Source organism: Lutra lutra, chromosome 13 (genome assembly GCF_902655055.1).
Source record: "Lutra lutra chromosome 13, mLutLut1.2, whole genome shotgun sequence".
NCBI classification, from domain to species: domain Eukaryota; kingdom Metazoa; phylum Chordata; class Mammalia; order Carnivora; family Mustelidae; genus Lutra; species Lutra lutra.
In genome coordinates, this window is record NC_062290.1 from 82,371,974 (window position 1) to 82,392,565 (window position 20,592).

At 51.5% G+C, this 20,592-nt stretch overlaps 1 protein-coding gene across 2 annotated transcripts in view; it reads left to right on the forward strand.

The window, feature by feature from the left end:
- The first annotated feature begins 399 nt into the window (after positions 1-399).
- GSN (gelsolin) overlaps positions 400-20,592 on the forward strand; it is a 54,323-nt gene continuing 34,130 nt past the window's right edge. The window contains exons 1-2 of one of the 2 annotated variants that reach the window (XM_047699382.1): positions 400-490; positions 11,741-11,829. Coding sequence is in view for 1 of the 2 variants with exons in the window: in XM_047699380.1 (XP_047555336.1) it covers positions 15,791-15,832 (42 nt within the window). In the remaining variant the exon portion in view is untranslated. Of the gene's footprint in view, positions 491-11,740; positions 11,830-15,750; positions 15,833-20,592 lie in introns of those variants that run through there. The other variant, XM_047699380.1, reaches the window with a different exon arrangement.

The following is a 20,592-nucleotide window of genomic DNA, read 5'->3' on the forward strand; positions in this document are numbered from 1 at the left end:
CTGAAGCTGAAATCTGTCTCAGTGGATCCCAGCTGAGCGTGGCACGCTGCCCACCCCAACTGAGCTCTTTGGCCCCAGCCCAGCCCAGCCAGCCCGGGAGCTCCCCCGGGTCTCTCCTCCACCCCAGCCCCCACCCTCCTGCAGATCTTCCCTCCTTGCTCCGAGACTCAGTTTATTCCTAGGAGGGCCGGGTGCCTTCTTTGCGGGGAGGTAGAGAGGCGTCTGGTAAAGAGACACAGGGTGCCCTCGACGAATGCCAGCCCGGAGCCCGAGTCGTCGTCCTCCCAGCAGCTTGCGGGCCGGGGCCGGCGCTCCTCCCCACCCCCACCCCGCCCCCCTCGGCCGGGCCGCCCCGCCCCGCCCCGAGGGCGGCTCCCGCCCGCGCCCTGCCCACCGCGTCGGAGCGACCGCAGAGCCCCCGCCGCGCGGTCCGGAACCAGCTGAGCGCAGCTGGACCCAGCAGCCGACGTCGCCAGCGCCTCAGCAGCAGGTAGGGGACGGGGACGGCCACGGCCCCGGACATCTTGGGGATCCCGGGCATCTGGGTCCTTCTTCTCCATGCCCCGCGGCGCGAGCCAGCCCGCGTCTGGAGCTCGTCCCGGCAGCTGGGCATCGCTGGAGAGGGGCTTCCTCCCTCACCTTGCTGGTCTTCCGGGGGACGAAGAAGGGTTGGATTGGGGGGCTAGGGCAGGGGAGGAAGGGGGCCGGGCCTCCACCTACAGGCCCCGCTATGTTGCGAGCACCTGAGCTAACCTTGACCCCGCCCCCGCCGGTGAGGGAACTGGGCTCGGGGTCACCCCCGCACTCGGTGTACCCCACCCGGGCTTGCAGGTAGCCGCTTGTCCGCGGTTTGGGCGGTGGCTCCGTCGGGGAGTCTGCTCAGCGGATCCTTGACTCCAAGGTAATAATGCCTTTGCCTGCTCTCCCCGGGCGATGAGGAGCCCTCCACCTCCTTCCTCTTTTGGGGCCCAGAACTGTTAGAAACTTCTTCCTTGTACTCGTCTCAAATCTGCTTGCATTTGTTCCGTGAAGGTGCCTTCTCCTCCTCGGCCCTGCAGAGTACGGCCCTTTCTCTGACTCACACAGAAACTTCTCTCCGAGTTGACGACAGTGATTGGAGTCTCCCTTTCTCCCTGGGCGCCTGTCTCTTCTGGGGACTAATCACCCCCCGAATCTGGTCACAGCAGTGTCCCCCTGGTCCAGTGCAGGCCGGCTGCTCTGGGCGGTGGCCAAGGGCAAGCCCAAGTTTTTAGAAGGCGGGGGAGCCTTCGTGAGGACAGGGGACATTGGCTTCTTTTGTAGCCCTTAATCTGCCCAGACATACACTCACCCTTTATCCTGCCCTTAAGCAGAGCAGAGAGGGTATCTTTAAAACACCCAGAACTCTGAAGAGCGGAGGGCTGTCCTGGGGGTAACTCAGGCTTTGTGGAAGGCGAGGCTGCTGGGGAGGAGCCTCTGCTTTACCTCCACTCCTAAACACTTTCCGAGGACTTAATCCTGTATGGCCTGTTCTCCCAGGACCACATTTCTTACCCATGCACTGGGACCGCTGGCTGCACCGCACTTTACAGTGACCATTCCGCAGCTGGGAGAACGGCAGGGCCCGGAGAGCTTGTGATGGGCTCACAGTCACACAGTGACAAAGGGGCAGGGCTGGGACCCAGTTCCAGTTTGCCTTTGGCAGAGTCCTTCTAGCTGGAGGGGCTTTTTGTTCTTTCTTGAGTGTTCCATTCATTAAGACATCCACGCCCCTCCCCTCCCATCCATTTGGGGGGTGCTGGTTGGTGTTTCTTGGGGATGTGAAGGGGAAGGGGCTTGGAGCAGAGAAGGAAGGATGGGATGGGAGGTCAGGCAGCATCCAGCTCCTTTGAAATTCCATTTTCCTTTCTGAGGCCTTTCTATTTATAAATGCCAGAGAAATTGTAAACAGCCGGGGAGCTTGGGTTGGCACCCGGGGGGAGTTACACAGCAGCAAAGAAGGTTTCCGTATGAATCAGGAAAGGAAACTTTACTCCAGAAATTTCCATAATCTTCTTTTTTTTTTTTTTTTAAATTACAGGCTAACATGAACATAGGAAAGCAGGCAGCTGGGGGTGGGTGGGGAGGCTGTAGGGTTTGCTTCTTATGGCATTTCCTTCCTTCCCTCCTTCCTTGGTTCAACACTTGCCTGGGCCTCTGTTCTGTACCTTGCTCTGTGAGGGCCCAAAAGCCTCAAGGAGGACAAAGTTCTCTATCCTCAAAATACTTCCCATCCATAGTGATCGACACAATCATTCAATACTAAGAGTTATTTCAACCCATAAAGGGGTGACTAAGTCTGTCTGGGCCACCCCAACCACAGAAATAAGTAGGAAGTTTTCAGAAGGTAAGGGTGTTGCAGGAAAAGACATTCTGAGAAACAGGAACAGTTTATGCAAAGGTACTGTGGTTTCTTGAGCAGTCCCTGGCTAGAATGGCCATGAGGGAAGGGTGCAGCTGCAGAAATTGAGACTGTAAATAAAGATTGTAAACCAAGGGTTTGGACTTTATCCTGAAGGCAGTGAGAAGCAGAGAAAGGTTTTGAGCAGAACAAGGATAAAAACTCTCACTAATCTGGTGGTTGATATAGGGAATGCATCGGAGGGGGCAAGCTGGAGGCAGGGGCATCCGGAGGAGGGTATTGCATGATCCAAGTGAAAGAGAGTGCAGGTCTGAACCAGAGCAGTGGCCACCCGCGTGGATCAGAGTTGCAGATTCTGGAAGCCCAGCCAAAGGTCTCAGAACCTGCCATAAATTTCGCTGAAAAGCAAACAATAGGCTCATAGCTGCTGGATAAGGCTGCTAAATTATTTTGAGTTTTTGCAGTGTTGTTGTTTTTTCTTTTTTCTTATTTTTGAAGTGGGAAAAAATATGGTTAAGGTTCAAACACAAAGAAGAGTGTCGTTTAAACGTCATGCCTCCAGACCTCCTTCTTTCTCCAGAGGTAGCCATTGTTCGTAGCCGTGTGTGCACTTCAGCAATCCGTGATGAGTGAGAGCTGTTGATTGGATGCGTTATGCTTCTTAGCCATCCAGTGCCATCGGTCACTTTCCTCCTACTGCTGTGGGTGGTTTGGGTCTTTCTTGAGAGGTGGCCAGGCAGGGGCTCCTGGGGGGCTCAGTCAGTTAATGTCCAACTCTTGATCTCAGGTTAGGTTTGGATCTCAGCTCGGGTCCTGATCTCAGGGTTGTGAGTTCAAGACCCATATTGGACTCTTTAAAAAAAAAAAAAGAAGAAGAAGTTGCCAGGTAGGTCATTGCAATGATCTCTCTACATGATCTATAGTCCTTTGCTGAGGCATTGGTCTCTGGTTTTCTTCAAGCAAACTTTACAGTCTGTATCTACAGCCTCTGAGTGTGTATTTACTTAGGAGAAACCACAGGCCTGAGAGGAATTAGAATCACTGATTTGGGAGTGGAGCTGCAGCCTTAGTTCTTCTAAGTGACCTTTAGCAAGTCCTGGCTCTTTGGGCCTCCGTTTCCTCATCTGTAAAATGGGGGTGATGTTGGCTGGCATGATTATAACAAAAAGCTACCTTTTAGTATTCCAACCATGGGGACACTGATTATTCCCTTGATTCCTCACGAGTGTTCCTCTGAGATAGGCATTACTGTTTCTCCTTTTGCAGACGAGGGACCTGTGTCTAAATAACGTGGCTCCGGTTTTGTCATTATAAGATGATGGCTCCTGCTTTCTGGGGTTCTGACTACAGAGCCTGGCTCTTCATCCCTAAATTTTACCCTGAAGTTTCCTTGTAGTCCTGGCATACCGAGACTGCTGGGGTGTTCATGGTGGCTGTGTGCACAGCTTGGGGAGCTCAGCCCTGCCTTAGAGAGGTCTGAAGGGCCTCCCAGCAGCACTGTTGGGAAACTCATCCTTTTCTATACTATCAACAGGATGCCAGAGCGTAGGTCCGTCTCCCCTCTGTTTCAGGGAATGAAGGCTGAGAAAACACAAGATCCCTCGCCCTAGGTCACTCCATGAGTTGGGGTCCCAGCCAGGACCATCTCCCTGCCCTTTGGCAGAAGTAAGGAAAAGCAGGTCCCAGGAGTTAAGCATTTTTCAGGAGCGGGGAAAGGGAGAGAGCAGTTTTTAGGCAGCCCGGGTATGTTAAATAAAACTCTCTCCTCCCTTGCAGCTGAGTGAGCATGTGTCATATTTCAGCCTGATGTGGTTTGTGAGTTTGTAGACCACAGGCACGCTGGGTTCCTGCTGTCCTCCCTGCCCCCCTCCCACCCCACACTCCCCTACCATATGCTTGCTCTCCCCTGCCCTGCCCCGGGACCACATCAGCAATTTGAGGGCAGAAAAGAGAAAAGCAGTAGGCAGGGTGGGCAAGGCTGGGGAGCAGAAGGCCTGGACTTAGGTCCTGGTTTTGCCACTGACAAAGTACTGGGTGACTTGTGCTAATGCATGTCTTTTTCTGGGCCCCAAGGTCCACCCTGCACTAGATGGGTGGGCAGGATAATATCAGGCTTTGCTGGCTCTGATGGTCTCTGAGTCAGAGGGCTTTGTGCTCAGCACATGAATGTGGACCTCAAAGTGAGCCCATAGCAGTCGTTAGGTTTAACCTATACTAGCACCCGCTGGAGACGCAGCTATTGTTCATGACTTTGGTCTCAGTGGCCTCAATTGTTAGCTCCACAGTGCAGAAAAGGAAGTTGAGGCCTGAGAGTCATTTATGGGTCTTATTCCCCGGTTACAAGCAGTAAGAATCATGGCCACTGTAGGAAGCGTGCTTGCTGTGTGCGTTCACTGTCTTGTTTAGTCTTTTCCCAGCCCTGTGAGAGAAGAGATACTGACTCCATTTCACAGACAGGGAAACTGAGGCTTAGCCTACAGGGACGTAATGATTTACCTTCTTTTCTTTGAGCCTCACAATAGCCCTGAGGTTGTCGTGATGGGTCCCAAGTCGTGGATGAGGAAGGTCAAGTCGAGATGGGAGCTCCCAGGGGCCTCGAGGCCATTTAGGTTCCTTCCAGGCTCCCTATCCTAGGCCCTAATGGGGCCTTGCTTGTTCTGCCTCAGAAGGAACCTCTTGTTGCTCTTGCATTCAGTGCTTAGACTAAGGGATAATAGGATCCCTGAAACCTGCTCTTTCCCAGGGGGGTCCAGAAATGGTTTCAGCCATAGGGTCTCAGGGAACTCTTTGAAGGAGCCACACCAATGGGAGTGGATTCATTTATCTTGCTACACTGATTAAACAAATAGCATTATTATGTTCCAGCCTCAAGGAGGATATCATCTGGGTCTGGCTTATTTGCCAAGCAAAGGCTAGAGGTATATGTGAGCCTTCAGGGTGAGGCCTGGCCCTTAATCTCCTTTCTGTAAGTGAGATGGTGAGCCTGGGCCCTCACACAATAAATACTAGTTGATTTTGGGGGAGTGGCTAAGTGGGATGGGTGACATACTCATGAGAAATGGGGTGCTTTTTCCTCCTTTCCTCCAAGGGCTTCCCCCCCCTTCCTTTTCTAATTATAACGAATGCTTAAGATAAGGAAATTTAGCAAATAAAAAAATAAGAGCTGTCCATAATTCTGCCAATGTGAGATAATCACTGCTAACATTTGGAGGCATTTCCTTCCTGATATTTGCAGCACATTTTTTTTTTACCCCTATGTAATTGTGGTCATATCACTTTTATAATTTTTCTATTCTGACTTTTTTTCAGCATGAGGACATAAATATTTTCTCATGTTATTAAGGACTGTACATTTAACTTTTAGAAGAGTTTGAGAAGTATTCTCTACCTAAGTAGATAAATACATGTCTATTTCTATTTAAAATCTTTCATTCTTATAGTCCGGGGGATTAAAGAAATGAAATAATGCATTTTAATTGTGAAAAAAAAAAAGAAATTTTATTTTTTATTATGAAAATGATATGTGCCAACCTGCTTTTTCATTCTTCTGTTGTAACTAAGTGGGAATATACCATGGTTCACTTTCCTCTGTTAGCAGGCATTTAGGCAGCTTATAAACAATGCTGTGATGAACATCCTCGTGTATAAATTAGTTTTCTTTCATTATTTCCTAAAAGAGAGCCCAAGAAATGAATTTACTGGGTCAAAATGATGCATTTTATAGCTTTTGCCGCATTTTGTCAAATTGCAGCCCAGAAGGCCACAACAACTCTTACTCCCACCAGCCCATAATCAGTACCAAAGGCTGATTATCAAAGTTCTAGCTGTTTCACTAGAAGGCGCAGGGACCATTTCCCCAGAACTTTGTACTTCAGTCTTTTATTTAGGAAATACATCTGTACAGTTCGGCGTCGGTAAGGATAACGATTATAGTCACAGACTGAGGAAGCAGAGAGAAGCCTGTTCTCATTTCCAGTTTCTGCTTGGGACTTGCTGTACGACTTTGAACTTGAGTCAGGTCACTGCTCTGCCTCCACACTTAGGATGGTCAGGCTTGACTTGGTGTTATCAGCCCTGAGACCTTGGTGGGACTGTGGTGGCCATCAGCAGAAGGCTCTGCTCCTCACTGCCTTTTTGCCTGGAAATGGTTTCCAGATTACAGGTAGACCTTGGGAATTCCCCGGCCCCACCCTTTACTTCATGTTCAGGGATACTTGGGCCCAGAGACAACAATTGTTGTAAAACACATAGTGAGTCCCCTGGTTGCTAGTCCCCCACTGGTGAGATTTCAAAAGTTCTCATCTAAACCCAAATGAGAGTTCATTTATTAAACCCAAGGCCTGGGAAGATGAAGCAACTTGATCGTGGTCAGACCTCTTATTTTCCTTGGCAGCTTGGTCTTGGGAAAGCCATTTCCCCTCTCTGACTTGCCCCTCTGCCCCACTGCCACTATGAAATGGGGGAGTGGCACCTTCTGTAGTTCTCCTCCTTCTACTTTTCTGCCAGCCGAAGGTTTAATTTAAAGATCCAATGGCTGGGGCGCCTGGGTGGCTCAGTGGGTTAAGCCGCTGCCTTCGGCTCAGGTCATGATCCCAGGTCCTGGGTTCGAGCCCCGTGTCGGGCTTTCTGCTCAGCAGGGAGCCTGCTTCCTCCTCTCTCTCTGCCTGCCTCTCTGCTTACTTGTGATTTCTCTCTGTCAAATAAATAAATAAAATCTTAAAAAAAAAATAAAAATCCAATGGCAGATTGTGGTCCAAAACAGGGTGCTTTTTGAGTCCCTAGTGCAGATGATAGATCAGAGACTTAATACTATGACATAAAGAAAGATGTCTTTAAACCCTTTCTTGCAGTTGGACGTGAAAGATATTCTGGCAGATCTCAAACTTACCATGAACACAGATCACCAGGGCATTTTGTGAAAGTTCAGGTTCTGGTTAACTAGGTCTGGAATGGGGCCCAAGGCTCTGCATTTCTGATGAGGTCCCAGGTAAAGCAGAAGTTGCTGGGTCAGGGACCACACTTTGCATAGTAAGATTCTAAATCCCTTGTGAAGGGGGCACCTGGGTGGCTCAGTGGGTTAAGCCTCTGCCTTCAGCTCGGGTCATGATCTCAGGGTCCTGGGATTGAGCCCCTAATCGGGCTCTCTGCTTGGCAGGGAGCCTGCTTCCCCACTCTGTTTCTGCCTGCCTCTGATCTTTGTCTGTCAGATAGATAAAATCTTAAAAAAAAAAAAAAAAAAAAATTAAATAAATAAAAAAATCCCTTGTGAAGGGCCCAGACCAGAGCCTAGATCTTTTAATGTCTCATGATAGAGGTTCTTTCCACCCATCGAATTTGCCTCTCGCTTTTGTTCTCTGTGCGGAGTCAAACTGTTTAGTCCACAGCTGAGTTTCTAGAATCTGAACAGCCCTTGAAATATTTTGCTACCTAATTGCAGAGTGAGGTAGAGCCCTTCTTGAGGAGAGAGCAACTCAGCAGGAAGCCATCTGAAGCAGGAGAAACACTGGCATTCGTCTTAACTATTTCCACCAGAAGTTTTTATACTTAAGATTATAGACATTCTTCTCTCAGTCTGTAGGCTGCAAACTACAGCTCTGGGGAGGCTGTATTGTATCACAGCCTGTGATTGTATGCCTCTGAGCTAAGAATTGTTTTTACATTGTTTCAAAATGTTGTTAAAAAAAAAAAAAAACCCCTTGGGGCGCCTGGGTGGCTCAGTGGGTGAAGCCGCTGCCTTCGGCTCAGGTCATGATCTCAGGGTCCTGGGATCGAGTCCCGCATCGGGCTCTCTGCTCAGCAGGGAGCCTGCTTTGCTTCCCTTCCTCTCTCTCTGCCTGCCTCTCTGCCTACTTGTGATCTCTCTCTGTCAAATAAATAAATAAAATCTTTAAAAAAAAAAAAAACCCCAACAAGAAAACTCCCCAAAACCCCCAACCTAAAACTGAACAAGGAAGACTATGCAACAGACAAGGTATGGGGCCTGCAAAACCTAACATATTTACTAACTGGTCCTTTACAGTAAAAGTTTGCTAACCCCGATCTAGAGTAACCAAAGCTTTGTGTGCTTCTTTATGCAAGAGACCTAGCCTTAATGCCTAAAATTTAGCGAGACCAAGAAGTCAGGAAGGCAGCCTGCCTTGGTGGGAACTGGGCAGACATCTTAGCTATGTGACTCTGAGCACATTACTTCACCTCTCTGAGCTTGTACCCTCCCTTCACAAAATAGAAACCATGCTATCTGCCTGGCAGAGTATCAGGAGGATGAGACAGGCTGTCTGTATAGAGTTTAATACTGGTAGGTGCTCAGAAAAGCAGTGTTGTCTTTGGGGTGGCCATTTGAACCCTTCTGGGATTGCTAGGCTGATATCGTGTTTCTCCCACCAAATCTGAAAGTCCTCCCATGATGCAGGGAGCAGTCTTTTAGGAGAGAAACACTTCTGGCTTCAGCCTCCCCACCCCCCTTCCCCACCCCTACCCCTAGGGCAGAAAGCTCCTCTTCAGCCACCTAGACATACGGGGTTCCTGGTGACTTGCACAATACCACCAACACGGAGTGCTCTACCCAAAGGCCAGCCCCTCCACTGGTGGACAGCGCTAACAGACTGTGTCTTCTCCCCTTCTCTAAGATATAATTCCTTAAACAGGCGCCCCGAGGCCCCAGACTGGGATGGTGAGTGCTGGAAGGAAACATCTCTCTTGACGGCTCCCTCTGGAGCATGTGGGCGGTGGACTAGAGTCAGTGGTTTGTGGACCTTGTTTTTAAGTTGCTGCAGCCTTAAGGTCCAGAATGGAAAACAGACCAACTTGGAGTTAGCTGGAGTTAATGCAGAACGCAGCTGAATTTGCATCTCCGGGCCTCCTCCCTTCCAGAGCTGGGGGAAGAGTGTAATGCTCTTTTTGCCCATAGGTGGCAGCACCAGCACTTTTAGCTGTCTGAATGTGCACACGTGCATGAGTATATGTTTACTCACGTGTGCACACGTGTATATGCATGTGTGCATACATGTGATTTACCAGCTTCTTCCTTTGGTGACTCTTGAGCTATGGTGGCCCTAGCCCTAAGCTAGGCACTGGAATCCATGGGAGCAGATCTTAGTCTAATGGGGGAAGCTAACTGGGAATCGGACTGTAATCCAGTGTGACAGGGAAGACTAGAGGCCTGTGGGGGCTCAGAGGAGCTCACCCTATGGGGGAGGGGAGTCTAGAGCAAGCTTCCTGGAGGAAACTGGGCTTGATCATGAGTGGAAGGAGAAATGAAGAATAGGGTTGGAAGAGAGTTCTAGAACAGACAAGACTCTGAGTGTAAATTACGTGCAGACTCGGGGCAGAGTGCAGCTTTGTCGGGCTGGAGCTTGGAGGGGTGTGGGTGGAAAACAAGAACTGAAGAGGCTGAAGCTCATGGGACTGGCAGCGGCAGATCGTGAAGGACATTGACAAGTTCACTGAGGATCTTGGACTTTATCTCTGGGGCTCTGCCATGGGAACCATGGTAGTCTGAGCAGAGGAGTGATGTGGTCTGGGCTTGCACCGTAGGGGAGAGAGGGGGTGGGGGGACCAATTAGGAACCAAGCCCAGATGATGTGGTGGTACCTGGACCTGGATGTTGGCAGTGGGGTAGGGACGAGAGGATCCACTTGAGTAGAACCAGCAGGGCCGGAGGAGGTGGTGTTGAAGGCATGAGTGACAGAGTAGGGGAGGTGGTAGAGGGTGGTGCCCTGGTGTCTGATCTGGCCGGGGCTGTGTCTGGTGGTTGATCGTGCCATTGCTGAGACGGGGAACACCAGGGGAGGAGCACATTACGTTCGAGAAGAAATGTAGCACCCCCAGTGAGGATGCGGGTGTGGTTTGGAGGTGTGTACAGGAGAAGCAGGCTGGATTTCAATGGCTTGTCCTCACACAGTTAACAGAAACTGAGAGGTCATTAGCCTCTTTTTCAGATCCACTGCTTTGCTGTGTATGCCACTCACAATGCAGAAATGCACCGGGAATGCCTGGGCCATTGGCTGTCAGCTGAGAACAGGGCTCATTGGTGTCTTAATCCCTGCAGCCTGTAGGGCTGCACTGCATTTGGGATCTTGGACTCTCTTCTTGGCTTAGAGAAGCTGGTCTGGGCAGAGAATTTTCCAGTGTAGGTAGGAGCCAGCTTGCTTAGCTGACCCTTAAATGTGGATGACTGGGGCTCTGGGGAGTGAGGAAGGGTGAACATCCAGTTTCTCCCTGAAAGGCAGGGGGCCAAAGGGCTGGGATGCACAATCCACTGTGGGGCCACTGTGGCTGGTCCTTCGTTCATTCATCTAGCATATAAATCCTCTGGTCCTGCTGTTTGCCACCGCATGTGCCAGGACCACATTTCAGAGGCAGAGCAGCCTGGCAGAGCTCACAGCCTGATGAGAGAGAAAGACCTGTTGCCAGATAATGATAATAGGGTCTTACAATGGTAGGGCAATGCTCAGGCATGTAAACAGCTTGGGTCCCCAAACTGCCCAAGTACAGAATGAGAAAAATACCATTTCTAGAAAAAAGGTTTAAGGGTTTAATTAACAATAGAGTAAACATATGTGCTATTCAAAATCCCTGACATATCTTATCTCATTTAATCCTTATAATAACCTATGGAATAGGTTCTGACATAATCCTTCTTGTACAGAGAAGGAATCTGAGACTCAGGGTGAAGTAACCCGATCAAGTTATGCACTTAGTTAAATGAGGGGTCATTTTGTCTAACTTCAGAATCCTGAACCATACCTCTGAAGTGGATCATAAGCTAAATTCAGATGTTCGCTGGGGTTGCCTTACATACAAATGGGATTTTTGGTTGGATTAATAAAGGCATGATGTCTAGAATGATGGAGGTGAGCGTTTGCTTGCCCTGTCCTGGATAGAGTTCGCCTGAAAGTCAAATTTTGGGTCTTGTGCTGTCAGTAGGGACAAGATTCATTTGGAGCTGATCAGGGACGGGGTTGAGGGAGGGAACCAGATACCTGGTCTCAGGAAAAGTTGGAAGGAAGAGGGTGCACAACTTGTAGAAGACTTGAGGGGCCCAAGATCACTGTCTTTGTCTCTAAGGAGCCATTGGAAACAGGATGACAGACCTATTCTGGGGGATCTGAGCAGATAGAGCTAGAACCAGTGGGTGTAAGGCGTAGGGAGAGAGAGATTTTAGCCCGTCCTAAGGCCAGTTCTTTCAACAGAAGGTCTTACAGCCTGGGCAAGAAGTGAGTGCCCTGTTGCTTGGGGTGTGCAAGTAGAAGCCATGTGACTGTGGTGATGGGTGCTGGAGACGAGTGGAAGTATCACCTGGGGATTTGACCAGATGACCTTGAGCACCTGATGTTGAGATTCTTGGCCCTTTATTTACAGGTGGTGCAGATAACCGCCTTTCCTGTGCCTCTTCCGTGGTCCCAGCACCTCTGCACAGAGCAGTTCTCTTCCCCTCACAGCCCTGCAAGGTAGGTGGAGCAGAGCAGATACCTCTGAGTCCTCCTAAACCCAGCTCTGGCTGCCCAGAGGAGTCTGGAGGAGACAGTGGAAGCAACTGCTTGTCACTACCGTGGATTCAGAGGGTGTCCCTGAGGTTTCTGTAGTAAAGCCCAGAGTCCGTTAATGCTCATTGCCTCATTTGTTCCTCACCCTCCCTTGCGAGGGAGACCGGGAGAGGGTTATTCTGTGGGGAAGAGGCAAGGGTGGTCTGGGTGCCAGGGCACCTGGGCCCCTCTCCTCACTTGCTGTGCTCTCACTGTGTGGCTGTAGGGAAGTTGCTTTCTCTCTTAAGGCCTTTGTTAGCTCTTCTGTAAGAGGGTGGATTCCCTGGAGGTTCAGGAATTCTCCCTAGAGGCTTTGGAGAGGTGAGAAAAAGCTGGGCCGTGGCTGCCAAGTCTCCAGGCTTGTTGACCATTGGAGGAGTAGCCGAGCTGTGTGAGTCACTGGGCAGGTGGATGAGTCATACCCACCTGGGACAGCTGGCAGGTTGGGGCCCCTCTGACTATCAGACTCACAGGTGACCCGCTATAGGAGGCTGACACACAGTGGGCGGGCGTGCAGCGTTCTGGGCTGGAAGCAGGGGACCCCCTTCATGGCCCGGCTTAGGCCTCAGTTTCTTCGCCTATAAAATGGGTATATTGGTCTTCCACCCACCCACCTAACAAGGTAGTCCTGAGGACTGTATGAGCTCACAGATGTTCAGGAGCTTTGTGAGCTGCGAAGTGGGAAGGATCACTACCAGGGAAAAAACCAGCCTCCAATGCCCGAAGCAGAAGTGAATTTCTAATAGCAACTGTATGGAGAACCTGGAAAACACCCCTCCAGCGCATGACATCACCCTTGGGGGCCAAAAGGAGAAGGGGCTGAATGACTCCAGGGTTTATTCATCTGCTGTGGCCAAGCTGGCTTTGGGTGGTGACCCTCCTCAGAGCTTTTCCTCTTTCCCAGAGCTTAGAAGCAGGGGCCTTTTGATGGTCTCGGGAGCGGTTTGTCTGCAAACCCAGGGATTCCTAGAAAGCTGGCTAGGTGGGGATGTGCTTGGCCCACTCTAGCTGTGCCCTAAGGGTAATGCTGCCCAGAAAGAAGGGATCTGGGGCCAGTCTTGGTTCTAATGCTCCTGCTTTGGGGCCAGAGCCCTGACAGTTCCCAGAGCTGAATTGCCTCAAAGTGATCTGTCACCAAAGAGTGTTACACTCTGCCGATGCATTTGGTAGCAAGGACACAGGGACCTGTCTTCTGTCTTCTCCACTTCTGCAGACCCTGCCGGGGCCAGGCTGGCTTGGGCCCAGCTGAGTACCTGTTAATGAGAGCTTTGCTACCCCACCCCCCTTCAACTGCTGTCCCCCTGCAGTGCATCCCACCTCATGCCCACCTCTGCTGAACTGGGGTTCAACTGGGGGGCCCCAGGGACCTCCGACTTGTCAAAATCCGGTGGCATGCTCTCAGGTCTCCTTGTACCACCTGCTGGAGCATTGAATACCTTCTCCTTCCAAAAGTGCTCTCTCCTTGTTGCTCTGGGAGGCTGCCCGCCCTCAGCTGATCTCCCACTTCTCTGATTTTCTTAGGGCCCTGTCTTCCTGCCTCCGACATTCACCAGGATTCTCACCACCTTCTGGTCTTGAATTACTCCTATAGGTTCATTTGCTCCTTTGCTCATTCATTCAGTTGTGTGTGCATCGCCAGATACCTGGGCCTGGAACCAGTGTTGGAGCATCAGCAAAGAGCAGGATTTTCCCAACCCTCATGGGCGTGCAGTGTTGCGACTTACAGCAGTCAGACGTGACACACATAAAAGATCCACCCGTTCCTCGGCTGAGCAGGAGATGAGTAGGGTTATAAGAACACGTGGGGTTGGGTGGGTGTGGTGGCATCTGGACCCGACACAGGACTGAGGCCTCCCTGAGAAAGCCCAGATCTGGAGAGGGGACGGCAGGTGGCTGTATGAGCAGGGAAGGGAGTCCCCAGGCAGAGGGAACAGCACGCACATGTGGTTGTGAGGCGGGACATTGCGTGTGGTCATGGAGGAACAGGAACAGAGGAGCGTGACCGCAGGAGGAACTGGAAGAGAGGAGTGTGACCATGACTGTGGAAGGCCCTAGAGACGGAGCAGTACCCCAGGCATGCAAGTCCTTAGGGGCTTTGGTCAGAGTTCCGATTTTATCCTAAACCACTGGGGCACCGCTGGACATTTGAAAGCAGGAGAGAGACCTGCGCAGATCGCATTATTAGGGGGAGCCCTTGAAAGAGCTGGCTTAGGTCCCACTCTGATCTGTCCTGAGGGTGTAATTTTTGGCTCTTCCACAGCGTGGTGTCCTAACACTGCCTTAGTAGAGGCTTCCTGGCTTGGTATTGGTCAGTCCTGGGAAATGTGCACTTTCCAGCATTCTCTCTGCTCTTTGCGTCTTTTCATTTACCTGGCAAACCTTTGCTGAACTCCTGCACTTCAGAGGGGAGGTGAGTTAGATTCCATCTCATTTGTGGGGGCTGAGGCCCAGAGTGTTCTGGGATGAGGACAGGGTCTCCAGGAGCCAGGGAAGGCTTTTCCTACTCTACGTCAAGCACTGGGCTAAGGGGGCACTGGGACATTCCAGCCAAGGGAGTCACGTATGCAAAGGCCACCCAGAGCCACTGTGCTTAGGGACCGGTGAGCAGTGTGGCTAAAGCAGGAGTGTGGGGCTGAGGTGGGGATGCCTAGAGATGCTGGGTCTCAGTCCTCTAGGTGCCAGGGAGCCATGGACGGGCTTTGAGCTGAGGACTGATTTGCCCAGTGGGATCTGAGAACAGGTGGGAGGTGGAGAGGAGGGCACATGGCAGGGTCAACATTGTAAACTGGTTGTAGAGAACAAGTGTCACTGGGTGAAACCTGGTCACTCCCACCCACCCACCCACCTGTGCACACACAGTAAAATACTCTTATCCCCTTTCAGTCCCCTGCCCTTGTTGGGTTATGTCCCCGTTGGTTGGCACTTCTGAGCCTCCTGCAGTTACATCTTGGACATTAGAGGCAACCGGTCTGAGCCTGAAACGTCACTCTGGCTCTGACTTGCTATTCTCATCCCTTAATCCCTTAGCCTCTGTTTACTCAGCTGTGAAAATCGGGGTGATACAGGGCTGCTGCGGATAGCTGATGGGAAAATAAAGTCGTAAGCATAGGCCTGTTGTAGACTGATAGCTTGGTTATGTTTATTTCCCTGTTGGTTGGTAACAGCCCCATCTGTGTTGTAACCTGCCCTCGGGGGAGTCCTCTGTGGCCGAAAATCTGTAATCATCCCACTAGCACCTTTATCTTATGGCTAAGGAATCTGGGGCCCAGAGAGAGACAGTGACTCATCTAAGGTCATCTAGCTCTTCAGTAGCAGGGCTCGGACCTGTTCATTTCTCCCTCTTGCAATTCTCACTTTTTAAATGCTGATAATTAAAAAAAAAAAAATCCCTAAGTCAATGGGGGAAGGAGTAATAATGGAATGGGCATTTGGGGGCTAGGAGGTCTCTCAGACACTTCTAGGGAGTATCCTGGATAGACAGGCCCAGAGAAAATCATCCAACCACCTAGTTACATTTGGGGAAACTGAGGCCTAGAGAGAGTAGTGGCTTGCTCAGGGTCCCCAGAGAGTAGGAAGCAGAGAGGACTCACAGGGGCCGTCTCCAAACATCAGCATTAGTCAGGTGGGCTTTTCTTCCCAGCCCACACTGCCTCATGTTTGAGAAAGTGAATTAGAGCATGACACAACAGCTTCCTGAGGACTTTTTGGTTTTTAATGGGGCAGTGTGTCAAGAACCATTTCCGGAACCGTGTGTGCCCATGTGAGGGCTGCGGAGCTGAGCCTGGCATAGCTATTTTGGACTAAGCCACAGGGTCCTATTTATAGGCCTGTGTGATTAGGTTGATGTGGGAAGAAGAGGCTCGCCTGCTCTCTGCCCAGCCCAGCTATGGCGGAGGAAGAGGCCCTGGGGGGTGATTCTGACCTGTGGGTGAGTAGCAGGGGATCTGAGATGGTCCCTGAAGCCTGCTCCAAGAAGGGGACCCAGGGGAAGTCCCAACTCCCGACTCGTAGAACTTCCACCAGCCAGGCCGGCTACAGAGCAGACATCAGCTGGGATCCTGTTCTCCCTACCGCCTGGGACCCCGCCAGGACTCATGGCAGTCAGACCCCTTCCCCAGCCACGCCTCTCCAGTGTCCTCATTGCTCTATGTGGGTCACACCTTGGAGCCTCTGCCTTTGCTATTCCCTCCTCCTGACTTGCCGGTTCCCAGTTCCCCAGAGGAAAACCTCCCTTTGTTCTTGTACTTGTCCTGCTGTAAGGCTCTTTGGGTCCTGGATGCTCCCTGCACTGCGCTCCTGCTGCCCAGAGCCACTGGATGATTTCTCGAGTTCACGCGTGCTCCCTGCAGGGCAGGGAGCAAAGGCGCGAGGAGGCCTTTGTGGTCAGGAAGGTATTTGTGGTCGGGAAGCCACGGTGGCCATCTGCCTTGTGTTTGATTAGCTATGACCTGCATGCTGACGCAGCAGTAGGTGTGTTTTCAAGGTGTGTGGGCGTGAGAGGAAGACCTCCGACTTACACAGGCCTAGACACCTCTCTGCACTTCCTAACTGTGCAACCTTGGATAAACCCCTTTGCACCTTAGTTTCCCTGCCTGTGAAACGGCATGATGATAGCCGTGGGTTTGGGGGAAGCATTATCAACAAGAGAAAGCTTATAAATACCTACCATGTTGCGTGTTCACAATAAGCCTCTTATGTGCAGTTGTAGGTGTTATTTATGGGTGGGGAAATGGAGGCTCAGGGCAGGGAAGCGCCATCTCTAGGGCCCCACGCAAGTCAGTGGTCAATAGGAGAGACCAGGTCGTTGGGTCCTGGCCTCCACCTCCAGCTTATGTCCTTCACCCCGCCCTCTCTTAGCCTCCTGGGCCTATTCTGTTCCCCAGATCAGGGGAGGCTTTGTTTGGGGATTGTTTTTCCTGAGAAATTTACTCTGTGGTGCCACAGTCTGACTCAGAGCCCTGAGTCACCAGGAGGCAGAGGGCCAGGGAAGAGGAGGGGAACAAGAGAAAGGACAAGAAAGCCGCCCCCCCCAGTTCCAGCCCCAGCTTTCCCACTGCTTGATCCACTAGTTCTGATAAGTCCTGAGTCCTGCCTGGCCTCTGTTTCCCCAAGTGTGAAAGGAGATGCTGGGCTATGATCAGGGCTCCCATTTCAGGCTGAGCCTCCGAATCCCAGGTGCCTGGGCCCCACCCTGACCTATCGATTCAGAGGCTGGGTGTGGGGCCTGGGAATCCACGTGTCCTGGAGCTCCCCAGGTGACTGTGCTGCACACCTGGGCTGCAGAGGTGTTTGGGAACCTTGCAGTGCAAGGCTCTTCCTGGCTGGGCCTCGGAGCGGTTGCTAAGCCTTGGCTTGACCACCCTCCTTATTCAAGGAGAGTCCCTTTTCTTGCTGCATGCTTGGACAGAATGGTGCATGGGAAGTACGTGGGCTTTAAAAAAACAACAACAACACAAAACACAGCTTTTTGGAAGTCCAATGTACATCAGTTGTCAAAGTAAATTTACACGTAATTTGCATACACATAATTTACCCGTTTTAGTTAATTCAATGACTTTTAGCGAATTTTACAGAGTTAAGCCACCATTATCACAATCCAGTTTGAGGATATTTTCATCACCCCGAATCCTCGATGAATGATGCCTCTGCCTGCTTGCTGGCAGTCTCCACAAACACACACACCACTAATCTACTTTCTGTCCCTTTGAGTGCCCGGACCTGTGTCTGCCCCTCCCAGCTTCATTCCTTCTGGCTGTGTGACCTCAGGCAGATTACTGCCTCTCTCTGAGCCTTGGATTTCTCCTCCATAGGAGAGGGGAAAATCATAGCCTTCTTGTACCTTACTGTTTGAATTTCCCTAATGTGGTAGAAGTCTGATGCCTTGTATGAGCCAGGGATGTGGGAGCCTGGCGGGGAGCATACAGGAGGTAGTACAGATGCCTGGGTGTTCTTGTAACAGTGTTAGCAAACACTGTGTTGACTCTGTGCACTGCACTGGGCTAAGCAGTTTAAATGCATGATCTCCTTCAATTCCCACAACAACTCTTATGCGGTGAGTGTTAATATCATTTCCAATTCACAGCCAAAGATACTGAGGCACCGAGAGCAGAGGCGACTGCTCTCAGGTCGCATAGGTAATGGATGAAAGGGCTGGGAATCTGACTGAAATCACAGCACAGAGTGAGGGAGGCTGTTCGTGGGTCTGGCACACACTTTCATGGGATGGAACCTGGTTTTTCAAAAGATGGTACATACAACACAGCATCGAACACAGAAGTTCATGGAGCACGATGTACAGTCGAAGTGACCTGGGCCTCAGTCCACACACCACGCAGTCGGGGTACACATGCAGGACAAGGCATGAGGAACACGGGACTGCTGTGGGGCATGGAGAACGTGGTGTGTATGGTGCTGGGACATGGTAGCCAGGGTATAGGGCTTGAGATACAGCAACGGGACAGGCTCCTGGGTCGCAGAAGGACCCTTTCCATGTCTGCCTGGGGCTTCAGCACAAGCACCAGGAGCCAATTTGCTCCTCTCACAAAGGCCTGTCTGTTTTTTTGCCTCCTCCTCCCTGTCTCTTTCGCTGCCAGAGTGGGAGTGTCCCGGACAAGTGGGGCTTAGGGTACCCTCTACCACCCTACGAGCTCAGACAGGGGTCAAGGCTTGGGGCCAAGACAGACCATGACTCAGAACGAGCTTGCCAGACCCCCAGATCCCTTCTCTGGGAGGTAAGCTGTGAGCGCCAGCGTTGGCTGAGCCAGAGGCGGGTAATTTTCCTCTAAGCCTTCCTCTCCCCTGCTCCCCTCCCGGGCTGCCTGCCCATGCTGGCTGCAGGCACGTCTGCATTCTGGGGTTTTAGGGGAGAGAGCACGCACAGCTGTTGGGGCTGAGAAGCAGATAGCCACCAGCTGCTGCTGCTGGAGGGGTGGAGGGTCTGTGAGTGTCCAGAGGAGGCTGTGGCTCCAGGCTAGTATTTCCTGAGCCCTCTGGCACCTGGTGCGCACGGTGTTGTGTTGTGTGGTCTGCACGCGAGCCCCAATTGCTCGCGTGCAGATGAGGAGCTCAGAGAGGCACGAGCTTGCCCAGGGTCATGCAGAGGCAGAGCAGAGGCTAGACTCCATGGATCATGGGAGTGTCGAAGGCAGGGGAAAGATGGGAGACCCTGAAGCAGGACAATCCTGGGCCATGGGGGACGGAAGTGCTGTGAAGCTGGGAGCTGGGGGGGGCGGGGAGGTTGAGCACTTCCACTCTGGCCTCAGCCCTTCTGTAAACATCTCAGTGGGATGATTCTGGTTAGGCTCAGTGTCACAGAGGGTTCCCGAAGCCCCCAGGGGGCCGGACCCCTGCAGGAGGATGCTGGTCACAGGGCAGGTGCCTGGGTATAGATGAAGCTGGAAACACCCCCAGGGAGAGAAGACGGTCCCCCATTTCGGAGCCTGACTGTGGGCTAGGCTCTGGGTTTTGTGTGCTGGGTCTTGTTTCATTCTTCCAGCTGGTCGTGATTATTTTCTGAACCGGGAAAGGAACAAAAGCATTCCACTATTCTACCTCTGTTTATGTTTAAGAGGGGAAAGTACTTAAAAAAAAAAAAAAAACTATTGAAATTAAAAGGATTAGTAATAGTAAAAAATATCTTTGAATCTCTGGTAGTTCTGTTGCAGGTAAAAGTTTGAGATATTTTGCAAAGAATCTCTAATCATGTCATAGGCTTTGCAGTTTTTCCATAACTGACTTCTACTAGTATCAAGTTTTGGCAAGCCCGTGAGTTCACCTGGCCACTCTGTATACCCAAGGACACAGGCTCAGAGAGGTTGAGTCACTTTCTCAGGGTCATCGGGTCCTGAGTGATAGGACTGGGATCAGACGGTGACTCCAGAGGCCTTGTTCTTTGCGGTGGGGACAGACCAGAGAAGAAGGCAGGGTGTCATAAGGAGGGACTCATGGAGGGGCTGGAAGTCAGGGTGGGCTCTTTAGGTGCTGGCTGGAAGCCCTCTCCTGAGATGCTGCCCCATCCTTGGTACCATCAACCATTCTGGGTCTCTGGGCCTTGGCTGAGCACCCCCAGCCCTCTCCTGTTCTGCTTGCAAGGACACAGAGATAAAGGTTTTCAAGGGTAGATATGGGGGCCAGTAAGCTGTATGTGTCTAGGGCCTGCATATATGCTGGGAGCTTGTCTTTGGATGTTTTGGTTATTGAGCACCTGCTGTGTGCCAGGCACAGTGCCAGGGGCTTCTTCAATCCTCCCAGACACCCCACAGGGTAGGAATCATCACCCCATTTTCTAGAAGAGGAAGTTAATGCATTGCACAAAGGCCACTTGCCTAAGCACCCTTGCAGTAGGGATTTAGGCTGTGTTCAGACTCACACAGGACATCATTGCCTTGTGTCCCCTTTGTTGGAAGGTTGTGTGTCCTTCATCCTGTGGGTCATTCTTGGTATCCTGAGCTCTTGGGGGTTTGGTCCCTGCTCCTGGACTCTGTCATTTCTCCTCTGTCCCACAGCCACCCCCTTTGTGTTTCTCGAGAGTTCTGCCTGCAAGGTGCAGACTGACACCCAGGTAGAGGGGCTCGATCTTCTTGCCAGAGCCCAGCACGGGGGTCTTGGTCATAGTTGACTGTGCAGAGCTCAGGGACAGAGAAGGGCTTCATTTGGAGCCTGTGGCAGGAGGGACATGTCACTATATTC